This window comes from Paramisgurnus dabryanus, chromosome 1 (genome assembly GCF_030506205.2).
Source record: "Paramisgurnus dabryanus chromosome 1, PD_genome_1.1, whole genome shotgun sequence".
Classification (NCBI taxonomy): domain Eukaryota; kingdom Metazoa; phylum Chordata; class Actinopteri; order Cypriniformes; family Cobitidae; genus Paramisgurnus; species Paramisgurnus dabryanus.
In genome coordinates, this window is record NC_133337.1 from 52,335,671 (window position 1) to 52,356,357 (window position 20,687).

The following is a 20,687-nucleotide window of genomic DNA, read 5'->3' on the forward strand; positions in this document are numbered from 1 at the left end:
AAATACTTGCAACAGGCTTCTTCTTCTTCTATAGCTACCTCTCTGTTTGGCACCAGGTGTAAAGTACATGGTTTGACCAATTTGTAGTCTATCTTTTGTCGAGATCAAATGTTAGGAAATGCTTTTGAAACGCAGACAGAATCACCGAAACCATCAGCACAATGAAGCATGCAAAAAGCTGCAAAATGCAGAAACGGTCGCTTTGTCACAGCCAGAGAGGAAACAGTACCACTGTGAGGAACAAAATGACAGACAAAGACAGGAAACAAGGTCAAACAGACGTGTTGTCTGGGGTACAGGTGAGAGACGACTGCTAAAACAAGCTTAAACAAACAATGTCTGTTTAATGGTTCAAACAACATACATGCTGCTTTTATGTCAAGGCAATGCAAGATTATATAATAATATAATAAAGTAATGATTTATATAATGTCATGTAACAGTTGTCTATGGACATACAGCACAGAATAAATAGGATGTAGGAGAGAGAGAGAGAGAGAGAAAGATAGAGCGAGAGAAAGAGAGAGCTAGAGAGAGTGAGAGAGGATGGTGGGGAAATAAGGGGTGAAAGAACATTTGAATGTGACAGTTTTCTTCTTAACACCGGATCTGGCACAGACAGATAATACACATCTCTTGCAGCGCACCAGAATCTCCTCCCTAAACCTGAAAATTCAATTATTTGTAGGCGAGAGAGAGAGTGAAAGCAAAAGAGAGAGAGAGACATAAGCTAATGCTTTTGCATTAGCTGTCATGTCGCTAAAGTTTCACCTACACATTTACCATCTATGTCACAAGCTCAAAACGCCAGACCGATTGTAATGACAACACTAGACTCTCACCAAGTTCCAGCATTTCCATAAACCCTTGCTTGAAGTGCTACTGAAAAAAACAGCTCAGACCAGCATACATTTTACTATTGATTTAGTTAGTTTATATTATAATCGTTCAACAAAAATGAGTTTTATAAAATTTTACATTAAAGATTATGTTAGCATTATGTTATGGAGCCTGCATATTGATATAAATATAAACTATACAAAAAGTATAGACTTATTGCACTGTAAGTCACGTTGAATAAAAGTGCATAATTGTAAATGTAAAAGGAACCGTGGTTGTGATGCCCCATGTTGCTCCTGTATTTGCTTGTTAAAGGGACACTCTGCTTTTTTTGAAAATATGCTTATTTTCCAGCTCCCCTAGAGTTAAACATTTGATTTTTATAGTTTTGGAATCCATTCAGCTGATATCAGTGTCTGGCGGTACCACTTTTAGCATAGCTTAGCATTATCCCTTGAATCTGATTTGACCGCGCAAAAAAATAACCAAAGAGTTTCGATATTTTCCTGTAGTTACATCGTGTATTACTAAGACAGACGGAAAATTAAAAGTTGCGATGTTCTAGCGCAGTGGTTTTCAAACTGGGGGCCGGGGCCCCAGGGGGGGAGCGAGATGGGGCCAGGGGGTCCCCAGTTTTATGACATTTTATGAAATACATTAATTTATCATGAATTCACTCTAATATAGACTCGTATTATAATGCAAAACTAGTAAAAAACACCAGATCCTAATTTTTATATCCATAACAAACGGATACGGATTCATGGACATGGATTTTTTACAGTAATTCCATGATCTTGGAGACTGCTGTGTACACTGTGAGATTATACATGTTTTGCTTAAATGTGTAATATAGATAATAGTGCTTATTAATGTCTGTTTAAATAATATCCTTACGTCCTTACATCACGAGTCATGACTAAACAAGCGGATGGCGGTAGAGCATTGTGTTAGCATGCAGCACAAAAGGTAATGGGTGTGAACCATAGACTGTAAAAAATGTGCATGACATCAGCCATAGGTTTGTAAAGAGCATTTTTTTGAAGCCAACAGTAGGCGGTGCCTGCCATCGCCATCTTGGCCAAGCGTCACCGCGCATCACTCGCAGATAACTGAAAATGGTAAAGAGGCGAGAGGCGGGTAAAGCCGAGATGGCTGAGTTACAAAAAAAGTATGCCCACCCTCACAGTAGTCATAAAGGTTGAAATTAGCTATATAGACCAAAAACACTTTTTGTACCAGGTTGTAAACGTAATATTATTCACTGCTGTAAAGTTGGCCATTTTAATATTGGGGTCTATGGCAATTGACTCCCTTTTGGAGCCAGCCTCAAGCAGCCAGTCGATGAATTGCAGTTTAAGTCACTATCATATTGGCTTCATAAGAGAGATTGGAACCAGGCAACACACATACTGATAAGAATGTACTAATTGTAATGCACTGTAAGACGCTTAGGATAAAAGCATATATCAAATGTGTAAAAATGTTGGTCAGTTAACCCCTTCCTACCAGTGTAGGTACATTTTAAAGCCCTCTTAAAACACAAACGGCAGATGTAAATTAAATCAAACTGTAGTTCTGTGATTAAACATCACAATACTACTGCCAGGTCCAGTGTCAATCTAATGGCAATATATTCGCCTCTCTGAGTCTCTGTGTTTATGTGTTTCCATGACCTCACAGAGTTTCTAGAACATCCTCTTCGTCTTCTTTGTCCCACCCACACATCATGCACCAAATTCTTTTGACGTTCCCTTTCTCCTGCCCTTGACTGATTGGATGGGTGTATTTTAGTTCTAACTGAATGCTAAAGAGGCACGAAGACCCCTGTCAAATCTCTAATAATGTGGCTTTTGTCAGTCATTCAGCACTTTGGAGGCCACTGCTGGTTCATTCTGTCTGTCTGTCATTCAATGATGATAGCAGAGTCACTAAAGCTCTGCGACATGATAATAAAAGCAGAGTTTCATTCAAGTTGAACTGAGTGCTGCTGATTTTAAAAGTAAACTCATGCTCTTCCAGAACTTTCAAAGCCAATGGAGATGCGTTGGACCCTCTGTGCATGTTTTGAGGTCTATGATTCAAATTCGCAGGGCTTTGCTGCTCACAATGACACAGTGGGAAATTGAGAAAACAGAAAGAGGTTTAATTTAGGGAGTTAAAGCCAAAGGAACTATATATCAATGTGCATTAAAGGGGCCGTAGAATGTAAAACTGTATTTATCTAGGCACAGATGAATAATAAGAGTTCTGTATTTGGTAATGATATATTGTGAGCCTCAAACATTATCGTTTCCTTTTTCTTATTTAAACCTTATGCATGCAAAAGACTGCTGGAAAACAGGCCAACTGTGATGTTAAAGTTGTGACGTACGCCTTAAACATTAAATTTCACATTAAATTTAGTATGTAATAAAATTTAGTAATGTTGTTTCAATGCTAAAAACAAAGATCTCCTTAAATAAAAAGGCTGTACAGATTATTTGATCAGCACTATGAAATCTAGAATCATTGATCTTTAAAATGTATATTGTTTACTTGCTTTTATTTTTTGCCCACACAAACTCTAAATTTGTATTTATGTCATCAACTCATCATCAATGGATACTCGATACGAGGTGAAAACTATTGAAAATGTGTTCAATTGAACATACATGCATGCATGCCCCAAACATTTCAAGCATAGAACTGTCTGATAACATCATTCATCAAAACACTTTTTGAATGAACTTGATCTTACATAACACAAAAGAAAGAACTACTAAATGTACTATATCTTATAAGAGGGACAGACCAAAACACAGGCAGCTCTTTGAGTGTTTGCTTTGGCCGTTTAGGCTCTCTTTGTGCCTGTATAATGGGGCATTTTGGGCACCCAGTGCGCACTGGCACAAACACACACCAATCTCTTTCTTACCAATGGCACAGGCAGACAGCAATGCATCACCCAGTGCACGGCGGAGGAAAACAATATTATTAACCTCTTCATAAGGGACATTAAAAAGAAGAGGGGGAGGTAAGAACATTTTTGGGCAGGCACCAAACTGAATATAAGGAAGACTAATGAATTTTTATATTCAGAGATTAGACTGTCTCCTAAAGTTATATAACACACACAAATACAAACAGCCACATCAACAGGTTTGTGTGAGGGTTAGATTTAGGTGTAGCATTAGATGATGTATAATATCATTTTCCTAACATGTAAACAATAAAATTTCTCACACATATAATAAAAAAACGTATGTGTGTGTGCCGTACACCTCTTAATCCAGTTCCTTTTATTCTCTTCCAGACACCCTTTTTGTATGGAGGTACGATTAGAGGCTTTTAAATGGGGGGTGGGCTGTGTCTGGTGCAAGACGGCGGTGAGTGAGGACAGCATGCTAACAAATATGTACGTCTACATCTTTTCTCTACTATCATCTACGATGTATACAATCTAGCACAGTCAGATATTTCCATGTTTTCAAGGTTGGTCTATTTAAAATCTGTGTAGTGACAGGACCATTCAGGGATGCTGTAAAACTTTATATTCTGATTAAACGCACTGAAAGTTTAAGTGAAATCCAAGATAAGGGACCACTTGATACCCAGCAAGCATGCAGAAGGGTGACGGGGAGAATAGTGAGAGTGGTCTTTGACTGGGGTCTCCAAACCCGTCTGACTAGACAGTGGTTTAAAAGGCAGGATAAGCAAAGCTGATTTACTGAGGATTACTGGGGGAGCGTCTTTTCGAAGGATAACCCCAAACTGTCACTCTCTTTAACCCCATTCACACAGCACTTTGATCCCAGAATATTTCTGTAAAATTGGCAGAGAGTCTTCTGTGTGAACACCTTACAGAAATTTGCTTAAAGGTGGTGTGAATGGCAACCAACGGCTCAGTCCACATCTCACCCCTCCCTTTCGAAACACATGCAGTAGTGAAGCTAAGGTAGCTGCCACAAGACAAACACATCATCGTCTGAAACAATGTAGTGACAAAAATACGTTACAGAACAGTTTGTCCATTTAGGGCTACTGTAGAAACATGTCGGTGCAAAATGGCGACTTCTATGTAAGGGGACCCGCTGTGTATCTAGATACAAAGGCTCATTCTAAGGTAATAAAACAATACCGTTCATTTTGTAAGGTCTTTATATACCACTGATAATATAGTTATACATATTATATTGCATTTCTGTCAAGAAATCCTTTTAAAAGTTACACAATACACCTTTAATAACAAAATTAGCACCAAAATTTTCTCTAAATAAATTTATTAAAATAACATTTTTAAGTCAACCGTCTTTTAACCCTATATGGTAAGGGAACCACATGGTGAGGTGGTCAAAGACCAGCCCAAACACTCCCAAACAAACGCATGCAGTAATACAGAAAGTGCAAACGATGGCCAGAGGAAGTTCTTCAGACAAAAGTTCTTCAGGAGTTACTTCCTGTGTCCTTCAGTTCAAACTGAGTCACAATAACAAAAGCAATCAAAGAGAGAGTGTGTGTTTGTGTGCAGGTGAAAGCTATGTCCACAGACGACACAACCAAATGTATACACAAAGAAATCACACTAAACAAAGGTGAAAAAATTTGAATTTTTGAAAGTTTTTTGCCTTTTATGGCTTATTTGCTCTTGTTGTCATTTTCAACATCAAAACAAAGGTGATTCTCGCAAAATTAGAGTTATGAGGTGTCACGAAACATTTTGATACAAAAAGTAAATGCTATCAAAATAAGCAGCATACAGTTACAAACATCTCTTCATGTACTATTTTGCAGATGATTTTAAATGACATCATACAAACCAATTTTGTTGGATTTCCCACATTAAAGGGGAACATTTTCATTACCGCTACGTGTCCATGACTGGATTTGGGTTCTTTGACATGGAAATATTTATAATAAAAAATCTAAAAAAAATAAAAAGGTTCAGTGCATGTTATACTATAAACATGAAACATGTGGTATTTGGTGATCATTGTTAAATGTTGGGACAATAATAAGGAATATAAATGTGGCCAAGACCAATTTTCTCATCCTCCACAACAATTTATGAACATTAATTAAGTAACTAACATTTTCAAAAATAAAATTGTTGGAAGGGACATAATTGACTGTGACACTCAAGATGGCTACAACAGGTAAGCAGTTCTTATTTTTTCTCTCCAGATAAAAGTTAAAATTTTGTTTGTCATAGTACCTAGACAACTTTTTCGTTCTCATTACCGAAACATGAGTTTGTAAATGCATATATTTAATGTAATATCATGTTGCGGTAATGATAACTTTTGATAATGAAATTTAAAAATGTAAATAATTCTATAGGAATTATTTTTAAATCCTCTTAAAATAATGGTTATAGTAAGTTCAGACCTTAATCTTATATGTGCAAAAAATTTGGCTTCAAGGGCTTTTTAAAAATTCTGAAGCTGGACACCTTCTAAATCTGGATTTCGTGAGAAATGTGTTAACTGTGTTAACACAACCACACAACTCCAAAAGGTGAGGACACAAAAACATGTCTATGACCCACAGAAAAATATAAAAAGACACTTAAACCTCATTCACACAGCACTTTGGTCCCAGAAAATTTCCATAAAAGAGGCTTCTGTGTGAACACAAACACGTCCCGTTATTGGTCTGGGATCGGAAAAGAGGACCCAGTAACATTGCCATAACATACATGGAAAGCATTGTGCAAAAACAATGTTGTAAGGGGCGTGTCGCGTGTCATTGCAGAAGTTGTGGTTCATCTCTTTAACACAGGGATTTAAATGCAAATTAGCATTCACAGAGAGAAATGTCGGAAAACTGAAGCAGAGATCAGGGAGCTTGTCACTTTCCACAGATTCCCAAAAATCCTTGGCAGTGTCAATGAACCAAAAGTCTAGCAACCCCGGACAAATCCCGGACGCATTTACAGTGTATTTTCCGTAATCTCTGTTTGAAAAGGTATACATAAAAAAGCAAAAATATTTTAGCCAAAATACTGGTTTGCAGCTAAATAAACTGATGTGCTACAAAAACATGATGCAGAAATAATTTACAAATGAATTTGCCTGCACTGTGATAATGAGAATTAAATCATTTAAAAGCTGCATGTTTTTGACAGGTTTCATGAGATTCACCTGCCTACTTTGCTAAGGATCATATAAATGTCAATCATCCATGCTGGAGAGACCCATTTAACATATTATTGCCTTTCAAATGCAGTAGGGCACATGCAAAACCAAAGCCTCCATCCCCACAATAAGATCAATTTCATTAATGAACCCATGAGGATCAACAGTGGGGAAGGTGATTAGCCAATCACAAGCAAGGACAGCTGTGGCCTGTGGCCTTGTACTTCCTATCCACACTGAGGTGTTGACAACTGATATATTTAGACTAGTTTAAGCACATGTAATACTGACTGGAAGGTAATTCCTGAAAGAAATAAAGCCACATGGATACTTTTGCTAACCGCACAGTGTGCGCATGTGAGAGAAAACACTTTGATTTGTGGATAGTTGAGTTGTTTGTGAATGGACTACTATGGATGATTCTGGTTCTGGTTCACTATTGTTACTGATGCACACTGAGGAACAGAACGTTCCCTGTCACAAAAGAGTTTATTCTCTCTATGGGGCAGCTGATATGATAATTTCCTACATCATCAAAGGTCATAATGCCATATGAGGGACATGTAACCTCAGTTTAGTCAGCACTGATTTTTTCCTTAGAAAGAGAACAGGCAAATGTGCCAAAACATTTATTCAAGACTATGGCTCGATATGTTTAGAAAAGCATACTAACATACTATTACTGAAGCATCAAGTATGTGAATTTTTGTCTCTTTTGGCTCTTTGTCACAGGGTGCGCACACACACACGCACAGAAAACAGTAAAGGGACTATTGGGTTGCCAATACGACCTATAAACAATAACATAAACACGACGGAGTGAAATGGAAGAACTCGCAATATTAAAACAATAAGCCATTATGTTAAGCTGTGATATACTTCTTATGCTGTGTTTGACAGAGGTTTACATTTGCTGACTTGTATTACAGTGTCATAATTTAGTTTTTTTGTATGGTTTATGATTTACTGTTTGGTAGAGCAGTGTTTTGTAACGCTTTTACCTGAATGCTTCGGTTTTAAATAATAAAATATTTTGTTTCAATCTTTCATCTTTTGTTTCCATTAATAGCTTCAACATTAACCCTATTAACAAGTTGTAAGAGGAGTGAGAAAAATTTAAGTCTTTCACAAAACACATTTTTAAAGGATGCAAAATAATATTGGTTATCGTCAAACTCACATCTATTATCGTAGTCGAATTGTTTTGGCATTATTGCACACCCCGATTGTAGGGCTGCAAGATATAGCGAAATGTGAAAGGTCACCAGTGCGAAAGGTCATGTATTCAAACCCGGAGAAAACACATACTCATAAAAACGTAAACGTTGTATTCAGTGGCGGCCGGTGACTTCTTTTTTCGAGGGCGCTCGATGAGAAGTTCGTCACAACATGTATGTAGCCCGTCATGTGTGTGGTTCCCGATTACAAAATGTGTGTTCTGCGCTTCGAGAGATCCTGTGTGCATCACGTGTCTTGTCAGAATAAGTGCATGCGTCTAACGCGTCTAAAGGGTTTATGATAAAAGAGCCGCTTGGGTTTGCCAGATACTCACATAATCTCATGCGTAATCAGAGTTTACTGTTAAGGGAATGTCTTGCGTGTATTTTGTGAAGGTGAGCGTCTCTTTTATCATAAATGGTTTTGACACATGTGCAGCAGGGCACTTATTTTGACAAAACACGTGATGCACATGGTTAACATGACGCAAACAACACATATTTTGAAAACACGAGCAACACACATGACACTACAATCCAAATTTTGAAAAATGCGCCCCTCGGAAGAGCAGTGATGAGACGCCACTGGTTGTAATGCACTGTAAGTCACTTTGGATAAAAAGCATCTGCCAAATACATAAATGTACATTTCTTTTCCAAGATCGAGTGTGAAACATATATGTTATATAATTGTTTTATGTACTTTTATTAAAATCAATTTACAAACAAGGCATATTGAATATTTCTTAAATATTGTGCACCCCTTCTATACGGCACAATGCAATGCATTCAACTTATTTAAGTAGACTACAACGATTATGAAGACATTCATTCCAGACATAACTCATGTGCAACGGAAGAAAAGAATATCTGCTTTCAATTACAATACCGATTACATCATATCTGCAACAAAACCCACAAACAATATACTTATATTTGTGTTAAGTAACTTATTCTTCAATATAAAAGCTTACAACAGCATACTACATATGTACTATTTCCATTTCAGTATAACTGTAACAGGGTAAATTATTAAACAAAACATGGCCATACGCTTTCAGGATTTAATAGAATAGAAAAGAAACCAGTCACATCTGTCGAAAGTATCTAAATACTACTTTAGTCTGGATATAAAACTGTTTCCAGATAAGACAATTCTGACTAAATATTTAGGGTAATCCTCAATACAAATACTACAAAGATATTTTTTTTACAATTTTCCTAAATGCATTATCATCTTTTTTTTGTTAGCATTAGTATAGGATTATAATAAGCATTATACATAACACTAAGCAGCATGATATGTCCACATTTATAGGCAGAGAGAGAGCGCGGCTAAACTTACTTTACCCTCTGGACAAACTCAGCCTCAACATCTCAACTGTGCCCATCAGAGAAACAGCAGAGGGATCAAGAAAAAGTAATAAAGACGCATCAGCAGCATGTGATGGTAGTGGTACCAACCTTCCCTCTACCTACCCCATCCAAAACCAGCACATGTGCACAACCACACGGGTTTTACACCAAACGTTCACAGGCTTTCGGTCAAAGGTCCATATTTGGACACGAACAACAAGGGATAGCAGGAGAGAGAGATCTATTGATACTAGAGTAAATATTAGATTTGCGTAAGCTGGGCTGTTTTTCTGCCTATCATGATTGGTGAACTTTTATTGGGTTAGTTCACAAAACCCGGTTGTGTGTGTGTACTGGGACAAGAATGTCAAGAATGTTTGGGGCCTCTTTTACTGTTAATTCGGGAAGAAGTTACAGGATTCGGACTGAAGCAGAACGCATACCCACTCATAACACCCTTTGGGTACCATAAACAGCGAAATGACTTAATACATTATGCTGGTGAAAATTACAATGACATACAACCATATCTTCAAAACAGGTGCAAATGAGTGTGCATGAAGGCCACAAGCACATCTGCATTGTAATACTGGGGCATTATGTGTTACACCACAATAGCAACACGTCTTAAGCTTAAGCCCCTATTGCGTAAGTCCACAAACAGAAGATCAAATCTAAATAATCATGTACATGCACACAAAATCTCAAAGACAAACATATATAAACCACATAAGACCACAACATGACAGATGCGGAAAGCAAACAATGACTGTAAACACAACCAAAAACACCCCACGGAGGGGGCTGAAATAAATTTTGGTTTGCATAATGTGTTTTTAAACCATAAACCACGCAAACACATTGCGTTACACCAAATACAAAATAACGCTCTTTTTAGCAATGTAATAAGGGCTCTTTAAACTTATTTGAACATCATACAAGACTGAAAACTGCAATAAAGATAAACGTAACTTAAGTAAAAAAGTGAGGCAGGAGAAGAAAGATACGAGAGTTGGAAAGTGTGTATGTGTGCAAATCTGTTTCAGGGGGTGAAGATAAAGACGGAGCATTGAAAAAGGCGAGAAATTGGGCGTCTAAATCCTTCTGCAGGGGCAATCTGGTAGAGTGCTGAGAAACGGATTTGGACCTCAATCCTTTAAGACAGCGGATCTCAAACTGGGGGTGTGTGGCCTCCTGGGGGGGACTGAAATTGTTTTATGTCACACATTTTCTTTCTAAAAAGGGAGGGGGGAGAGCATGCTGAAAAGATTGACAACCACTGCTTTAAGTGCACAGGACCTGTCCATTCAAAAATGGAGAGAAGTGGGGCAGACAAATCATTGTGATTATTTTTTATTTCAACCAATAATTTTCCTTTCAGTGCAAAACTACTTGAGTATAGTTTGTTTGCTATGTGTATGCGCATGGTCGAACACACAAAGTATATTTTATTTGAATCGTGTACGCAGATGTCCGACGCATGCGCATTGCGACAAAATGCAATCCATCTCCTGGGCTACATACTACATTCATTGGCTGCAAAAATCCTGATTGAAGCATCCCTAGAAATCACTAACCCGTTGTTATTCCCTCATTCGAGTGAACTATATTAGTGGACTAATGGGTATAGGGGCTATTTCGGACACAGCCATAAACTATTTCAATGCTATTGAAGGTTACGTGTATTCATATAGCAGACATGTTTATCCAAAGCAACTTATCACTTCAGAGCAACTTTTGCTTCTTTAATTCGGTATACAATACATTTAACACATCATGTGCTATGAATGTTAAGAGCAAATATTATTGGTGTATAAAGGTCACTTGCTGGTGTCATGGGCCTGAAAAAGTAACCACAGAGTTTAGCTGCTAACCCTGATGGACAAAGCCTGACATTACAAATCCCTCAAAAGCCCTTCATGTCCTTTTAAAACACATGTGCGTCTGTGTGTGAGGTTAGGTTTCTGACTTGGAATCGGATTTAAAAAGGCATTGTAAACTTTTGCTTTATTTAAAGCAACAGTACATCTGTAGAAATTAGTTGAGTTTGTAAAAGTTTAGTTATTACATGTCTTCTGTATATGTTCTGATGTAAGAAGAACAATATTTACATGATAACCTGACTCATATAAGGAACATGCTTTATTTTCTTCATCTGCAATTATAGTCTCTGCGTCTCTCCACCTCATTCATGCACACAGAAACGCAAAACGGGGGCAACAATATGACAAAATGACCTAGTTCTATTCTCCCACAATCCCCTTTGTTCCCCCAGCAGCACCCTGTTTTAGCCCATAGAGATGGGGGAGGAGGGTAGCAACAAAGAGCCCAATTTCACATCAACACGGGACACCAAAAAACTTAAAATAATTAAAACTTAAAATAATTGCTGTGATTGAGTGATCAATTTAACCAGCATTTTGATTTACAAAGACCAACAAGTATCATTTGTTAAAGGGGTGTGACATATTACAACACAAACAACATGTTTGATTGTGAATTATTTTCCAGTTTCAAAATCATATCTCCTCCTGAGACAGAAGGAAAAGAAAGGATTGCAAGAATCTGAAAAGATAGTCTGTTAATGTCAAGGTAAACCCTAACACAACATTTGGGAGAGAGATGAAAGTGTGAGGAAGAGACAAAGTCACTCGTTCTTACCTGTATGTGTTCGGTAGAGCTGCTACTGAGCTCATCTCCAGATTCGGAGTCATTTCTTATCTTATCCAGTCCATCTCCTGGTGATACGCTCCCATCCGTGTCCACCGACAACCTGCCTGAAAGTTTCCTTTGCTCTCTTGGAGGGGATTCGGCCCGCCCCAGTGGCAATGTGGGGTTTCCATGGTGATAGTTATGATGGTTGTTGTTAAGCAAAGTTAGCTCGGCGACAACACTCTTCATCCCTGAGTTCTGATTGGCATCCCGCAAAAACAATGGCGGGGTCAGTTGCCCTGGCAACGGAGAAGGTGTTGTCGAAGGAGGGGGACGGCCAAAGCTCGACCTTTCTGTGGTTGAACGCTGACTGAGATTTTCATTCGATGATCGGCACTGTATCTCGAGGACGTTAGGGGGTTTCGCGCGTGGCTTAGGGGGTGGCGGCATGAGGGCTCGCCTGACTTCACGAACGTACTGAGCGGGCACGTAAAAAGCCTTGGTGCCCTCTTCCCTACGAACCTGCCACCAGTCCTCGTTGGTTTTACGAACCAACATGTAGCATTCTCCCTGCCGAATGGAGATGAGTCTGTCTTTGGCCTTGTACTCGTAATCATACTCCACCTCGACATATACCTGCCCCGGAGCGATGGGCAAATCGGAACGCCCGTCCCGTTCTGTCATGACTCAATCTGTTTGTGTGTGATTCAGAAGACAGACTCTGTTCGGATCCACATCTTTTCCTGTTATCTGCCCTCTGCAGAAGAAAAGGAGAACGAGATTGTTAGCATTTGGGAGCATTACACAAACGCACACACACAAACAAACACACAAACACTAAAAAAATCAAGACCAGTCATACCAGACTGATGAAAGACACGCATCCGAAGGGAAGTAATGTAAATACAATCAATCACACATAAACACATATCTTAAATGAGAAGTGCTACTGTATTTTCCAGCATTGAGGGCAGCCGCATGGTAACCTAATCATGCAGGGACACCATGGCAACTAACATATCAGTAATCCAATGATCGAATTACAATGACAGTTCGCAAAAACAACCTTGATCTCTCTTTCGCTTTCACATACACACACACACACACACACACACACACACACAAATCATTGAATGAACTGAGTGACATTTTCCAGATATCCCAAAAGCTTTCCCACTGTCATGTGCATCTGTTTGCCACGTATCCCTTTCTTACATGCACACATACATGCACAATCCCCCTAAGCACTCTTGGGTTAAATATACATCGTCACGTTCATATATGGTGTTTAAAAATGATGGACTGTGACAGCCTGGGGTCAAATCCAGATTCAGCCTCTCTTTTATAGCTACAATTCCTTTGTCCTGTCAGCCTGTGCATACGGTGCAAAGTGGCACCAATCCAAAATCACTAATCTAAGCTTCAGATCGCATGTTTATGACACGCCCACAGGCCATACATTGACCTGACTGATCCATGCTACACGAATGACAGGCGCTTTAGTGACCTTGCAAGCTCTAATCTGACTGGTTAAATCCATCTATACGCAACATGTTCAAGGCACAAGGTATCAATCTTTAAAAGACACCCAGAGTTTTGTTTACATTACCAGTCATGCATTTGGCAGATGCTTTTATCTAAAGTAAGTGACTTACATTGGATTCAAGATAATATTAAATATGTGTGTTTCTTGTAGAGGTCAACCAATAGTGGATTTTACAGATAACATTTACTAGGTTAGTTCGTACTTGCCGAACACCGGTTAATCGACTGAGTTTTTTTAAATAGATACTGGATAAAAAAAGACACTCTAAAGGGAAACGTGTACAATTTATAACAAAAGTAATAAAACAACAATGCTGAACCATGAAAATTTGCCAAATGAATTAAAATGTATTAATAAAAATATATGAATTATATTAATAAGTATTAGAGTAAATACTTCTGAGAAATACTTCCACTGGTAACATTGAAATTACATAAATTAGTATTATATGTGTAGTCTTGCACTTTATTTGCTTCTGTTTTAACACATCTAATCAAAATAACAAAAGATATATTGCATTGATGATAAAAAAGAACTGAAATCCGATTTTGATTTGTTGGATATTTTAATGTAGTTGACAACTGCATATAGTTTGCTTTCTCTCTTTGTTTCATCAATGAACTATCGGTGCCGATTAATTGGCAAAAAACTATTAATCGGTCTAACTCTATTCCCTAGGAATCGACCCCACAACCTCTAGCTTTGCTAATGGACTGCTTTACCATTGAGGTACAGCAGTGGTTCTCAAATGGCACTTTCCATTGCATAGTACCCCACGGTTTGATTCGGGTCAGCTTACTTATGTGAGCTTTTCCACTGGGTGCAGTACGTAGTACCCGATTCTTTTTTTATTACCACCTCGGTCGGGGTTCCAAGTGACCCGATCTGATACCAAAACGTGACGCGAAAACACTGTAGATCACTGTTTGGTCTGAGAGAATCGTCACTACAAGCGTCATCGCTATAATATAAAAGATTAGCTTTACCTTATTGCTAGCTTGCGCTCCCTCAAGCAAACATGTTGTCATCTGTGCTCTGCAATAAGTTCCCAAACTCCCTTTTAGTGATGAAAAACATCCACAAGTTGAGAATCAGGAAAACCATACCAATTTTTCTCCAGACTTGCAGTTTGTTGGCGGCACATTCGCGATGCGCATGAAATGAGGCTCAGCAGAAGCGCGTCAACTGACGCCACGAATATTTGTACAGGTAGTGTTATACGCGATGTGCAAACATCTATTTGTGGTGGTCAATTTTTAATTGTGGCGGAGGAGGACTGAGAAATAAATAAATGTATGGGAATGCACAACGACACACTCAATAGTATGATGTCACACAGCAGTAGGCAGCGCAAATTTAACGACACGCCTATAATCCCTCCCACTCCGAAGTGTTACTAAACTCGATGGAAAAGCTATACAAGCCAAAGTGAGGTGATCTGACCCGACCTGACCCAAACCAAACCAGGGGGTACTATGCAATGGAAAAGCGACAAAACTGAGGGACGCGAGATGGTTTCAGGTGGGCCCCAGTTATGACATCTTATAAAATACATTTTTGTATAATTAGAAACCTCAGGAAAATAAGGCTACTCACTAACAGCACTACATTGTATCATTTAATATATGGGGGTGGGGGGTGGGGGTCCGCATGCAAAAACGTTTGAGAACCATTGAACTATATGAACACTCTTTGAGGCACGTACTGAACTGTACACCAAATCCATATCCTAAGCCTACTTACCGAGCTGGGTAATTCACATAATCTGCCCTCACACGATCGGTCATTAAAACCTAAACACTAGACTAAACATTTCGAAATAGCCACGAATATACAACCTGCGTAGTGGGTGTGAAGCCATGCGGTGCTGTCAAATTCTAGATGTGGATCTGATGTGACATAAGGAAACACTCAAAATAGCCATGCGGGAGAAGGGGACTGATGGATGTTTCTAAAACTGTATGCACTATGCAACCCAATACTGTAACCAGACACACAAAGTAGACTAGACTGATCTCTCCTCTGAGGATATTGTCCCGTATCCTACTGTCATGCGCTGTTAGCCAACTTCATCTCAGAAGAAAAAAACTGAAAATGTGACAATGACAATGCACTATAATCAGGTTTCTTAGGTCGGCCTGATCTTATGCAGCAGGCAGGACACGGACGGCTTTTATCAGAATATTTAGTGCTCTAAAACCCTGACTGAACCAGGCTCTGTTTTTATGAACTTGAACTATCGCCTACAAACTCACAAGCTACAAGTACTTAGTGAGGTGTGTAAACACTGAATCGGCCAAAGACATTTCCACTTTCTGTGGACTCCCACTATGTTTCTCTCCATTTGAGCGTGTGCACTCAGGCACATCAACCACTATCCCTCAACCCATCTCTTCTAGACAAGAAAGTTACTCAACATTGATTTTACCAGTCTAGAGTTGATGGCAATCCATTCTCCATCTGCCTTTACAGTTTGCAATAAATACTCAAGCCAGCCTTGGCAACAAATGCAAAATGTCACATCCTTTCACTTCACTGACATAATAGATTAAGTCCTACTGCAGTCACTCCAATATAGAGAGACTTAATACAATGTTTATTTTAACGTTACGCATTTGGCAGACTCAAGCTTTTATTTAAAGTGACATACAATGCATTTAAGGTACATCTGATCAGTTTGAGTGCTCACTGGGAATCTAACCCTTGGTTGTGGCGTTCCTAGCGCTGTGCTCTGCACTGTAAGCCCAGATTCAACTTAAGAAGAAACATAGGGTAACTCACTGCCCTAAAAATGTCAATTTTGCATTCTTAAACAAACTAAGTTAAGATTGCTGAACAACAGCAATTAAAATTTTTGTTCACTGAACGTAAAATTTCTTGTTCCGGCAATATCTTCTTATTAGATTAACAAAACATTTCCTGTTCTACAAATGGTCAATTAACAATATGAGAAACTTTATTTCACATGTCTTTATTTTAACATAGTTTTATAAAACTTGTAGGCGCAATGATATTACGCAGCACCCAAAAATCTGCGTCTCTTTGGTAACTTTCAATAACTGGGGACTAGTTTCGGGCGCTGCATAATATCATTGCGCCTGCTGCAGCCTTGGTACAGCAAAGTCCTTGTTTATTACGCCAGAATAAGAGTTTAGTTCCTAGCCATATCAGCCTAGAAAATCCCAACTTTTAATTTTCCGTCATTCTTAGTACACGATGTAACTACAGAAGAGCCAAGTTTTAAATAAGAAAAATATCGAAACTCTTTGGTTCTTTATGAGCGCAATGCTAATGGTCTAATCAGATTCAATGAATTATGCTAAGCTATGCTAAAAGTGATACCGCCAGACGCAGAGATCGGGTGAATGAATTCCAAAACAGTAAAACTCAATTGTTTATCTCTAGGGGAGCTGGAAAATGAGCGTGTTTTTCAAAAAGTGGAGTTCCTTATATTGCAAATGAGCTACAGCTACTAACTTGCTTACAAACAAACAGTGAGTGCTTTCAGTTAAAATAGATCTGATTAATACAGTCTGAGACAAATGTATCTAGTAGACAGAGTACAACTTGCTGAGGGTGGAAACTATGGTAATGCATGACTGTAAGTGGGCAGGGCATTATTAATGTGACCTCACATTGATAAGAGAATCAAAACGTGAGTCTAGTTTGACTGCTTCTGCTTTAATGTAAATTAAAAACAAGGAGCAGGTGGATTTTTTATGTCCATTTTTTAAGCACATTATGTCCAAACACCTTGTAAAAGTGAATTTTGCATAATAGGTGCCTTTTAAATAAGCTCAAATAAATTGATTCAACTTAAAATTTCTTGTTGAATGAGAGAAATCATGCAATTCATGCATTAAACTAAAACACTTGCGTAATGAAGGACATTTTCAGGGTTTAGGTTAAATGTAATTTGGGTTAAAGCATAATGAGAGTTAAGAGTGTGCCAGTTAAGCTATAGTTAAGAAATTTTTAATGAAATGTTTTTGAAATGAACAACAAAACACAGACTGATAAAGAGCACAAATGGGAAACACTGTAAATAGAGTCGAGATGAAATGATACTGTGAGACATAGTGAGATCAAATAGGGACACGCGTCAAACTGAAACATTCAGTACTACATTAACAGTGCACATCTGAGGACTATTAAATAACAGAGATCATATCTGGTGAAAGGATGTCTGCTGATAAAATGCTATGAATTATAATACTGTAGAAAAATAAACATTTTATTAACAGCAAGTGAAACCAGTCATATCTGAACATAGACTCATTTTGTTTCCTCTAATGTAACCTTCCATTCTAATGTCAAACCTGTTTCTCTTCCCCTAATCTGCCTCTGCCCCCCCCAGACACCATGAACCGTACCCTGATCTAAACATAGTACATTTCTCCCTCTACCAATTACATCCATATTTACACACAGGATTAGTCTAAAAGTGTTACACAGTTAGATGGTTCCCGCTGTTATGTCAAACCACAAGAGGATAGTCTAAGCTTCTCTTTTAATGCGTTATTAGAGAAATAAATGGTGTAATGACTGTAATGGAGAACACGGTTTAAAAAATAAAACAAAACATTTGTGCACTACTACCTAAACACCAATGAAGGCAACCTGGTGGTCAGTCAACATACTTACCAATTCATTCAAAGTACGTCACTGGACACAGTTAAAGGTCAATTCCTGCATCTGAACAAAGTCTAAGTTTCCAATCTTCAAACTATGCTATCCAAAACTACTCTCAACTCAAACCAACAAACACAAATTACAATGCTAGTAACTGGTAACCTCAAAAAAACAACAACTTAAAACAACTCCCATCAATACTTGACAGAAAAGTAGCACATAAGCACTTTATTTCACCATGCGCCTCCCATTTGGGGACTTGACTGCTAACCAAAGTGGAGCTTTTGTAAACAAGGAGCAGATGGAAGGTTTCCTCTGGGTGTGATCATAGTGTCGCTGTAGCCAACACATGAAGAAATTAAAAATCTGATTCTCAAATTTATATGCAACAAGACGGTTGACATTGTCATCTAAACAGAAATCGCATTTCTATTCAATTTGACTGAATCTCAAAAGCTCTACAAATGTAAGCTTGGAGAAAAATTTACTTCTGTCAATTCTCTTTCTGGATTTCAGGCAATTTTTAACGATGCCCAAAAGCTGATGATACAAATATGATACAAATCTGATCATTTTGAAGCATGCTAAACCAGGTAGCCTAGACACAATGAATATGAACTCAGAAAAATGGTAAAAAAAAAATTGGTCCAAAGCGGTCATTGGAGCTGTACTTTTCAAAAAGTAAGAGATCATATACCTAAAAGACACATATGGGTACCAAAGAGTGCATTAGTACATCAGTGTCACTTATTGGTAACAGATGTACATTTTATGGTACCACGTAGGATTTACGAAAATAAATTATGAAATAGGCTACGAGTAGCCCGACAGGCAGTGTTGCCAGGTTTGCGGTTTTCCCGCACAATTGGGATATTTTGAAAATACAGTTGCGGGAAACATTTCGGAGCTGCGGGTTGCGGTTTTTCGGGCTAGTTTTATAATGTGCCGCGGCCACAAAAATGTTTATCTGTAGACTTATAAAATGAACGTTCTTTATTTTCCTAATGTGCATTAATCCCATATGAAATACCTGTCAACCCAAGGACAGCTGCAGCGTCAGGAAGTCAGTGGAAAAGTGAGTGGAGGGGCACCGTTTTGCTCTTAATATCACGTTAGAAACAAGAAATTACCTTATTACGTCTATACTGAGGATATTTACACACTATGTGAACCCATCTTTGTATGATATTTTCAAGTTAAATAGAAAATTTTAAATACATAGATAGTGGGCCCTATTTTAACGATCTGAAACGCAAGTGCGAAGCGCAACGCGCAAGTGAGTTTGTGGGCGGATCTTGGGCGCTGTTGCTATTTTCCCGGCGTGAGAAATAACTCTTGCGCCGGGCGCAAATCAATAAGGGGTTGGTTTGAAGTAGGTTCATTATTCATAGGTGTGGTTTGGGCGTAACGTCAAATAAACCAATCAGAACGCTATCCAACATTCCCTTTAAACACAAGGGCGCAAGTTCCATGGCGGGTTGCTATTATTATGACGGATTTACCAGGCGCACGCCAGGAGCGGTTCACAGCCGAGGAGAATGACGTTCTTGTACGGGGGAATCCCAAGCTTGCCAGCATAAATCGGGCACGCCGTGTAACGGGAGGTGGATCTGCCTACACATGACCTGACGCCAGCAGAGGACATCGCTGCGTCCACCCTCACCGCTGAAAGGGTTTGGGGGCTTTGAAATCGGACTCAAGAAACGCAAGCAAGGTCCAACCCCCAAGTACACTTACAAATCAAGTTCATATACATTAAGGTTTCTTATGAAAGCATTTTAATTATTATTTACATAAAATAAACGTAATACAGCCACACAACAAACTTATGAAAATATTTTAATCGTTATTTGCATGAGAATTTTTTAACGCAGCCACACAATAAATAAAAACTATCACCACAATGCTCACCACTATGATTCCCCTTATCTCGTGTATTAATATTTTTAAGTGTAACAATTTATGATTTGCAAAAATAACTGTTGCATCTGTGTAGTTTAGATAAGTGTGTGCGCGTACGCAACGTGCCACTGACTTTAAACTTTTTTTTTCTGGTCAGTGGCGCAATTGTTTTTTGAAACTGCAAAATAGCATCAGGGATGGTTTGCGCCGGAACACGCCTCTTTTTTGCGCTGAACCGCCCAGGGAGCGCAAGTTCATTCCCTAGTTTGCCGACGTGCGTCTGTGACGGGAAAAACCCGCTGTGCGCCGGTGCAAAATACGAAATGATACATGCGTCACTGACAAAGTCAATTGCGCTGGGTGCAAGATAGAGCCCAGTATGTTAAAAGGGCAGAGTTCATACTGTCTCAAAATGGCCCGGTTGGG

The 20,687-nt window shown here is 38.7% G+C and overlaps 1 protein-coding gene across 7 annotated transcripts in view; it reads right to left on the reverse strand.

Moving 5' to 3' along the window:
* The window catches only part of arhgap12b (Rho GTPase activating protein 12b), a 59,434-nt gene that overhangs the window by 35,205 nt on the left and 3,542 nt on the right, over positions 1-20,687 (reverse strand). For all 7 annotated transcript variants that reach the window (XM_065242204.2, XM_065242209.2, XM_065242206.2 and 4 more), the window contains exon 2: positions 12,191-12,938. In XM_065242204.2, coding sequence (XP_065098276.1) covers positions 12,191-12,865 — 675 coding nt within the window. In that variant the 5' untranslated portion in view covers positions 12,866-12,938. The remainder of the gene's footprint in view (positions 1-12,190; positions 12,939-20,687) is intronic.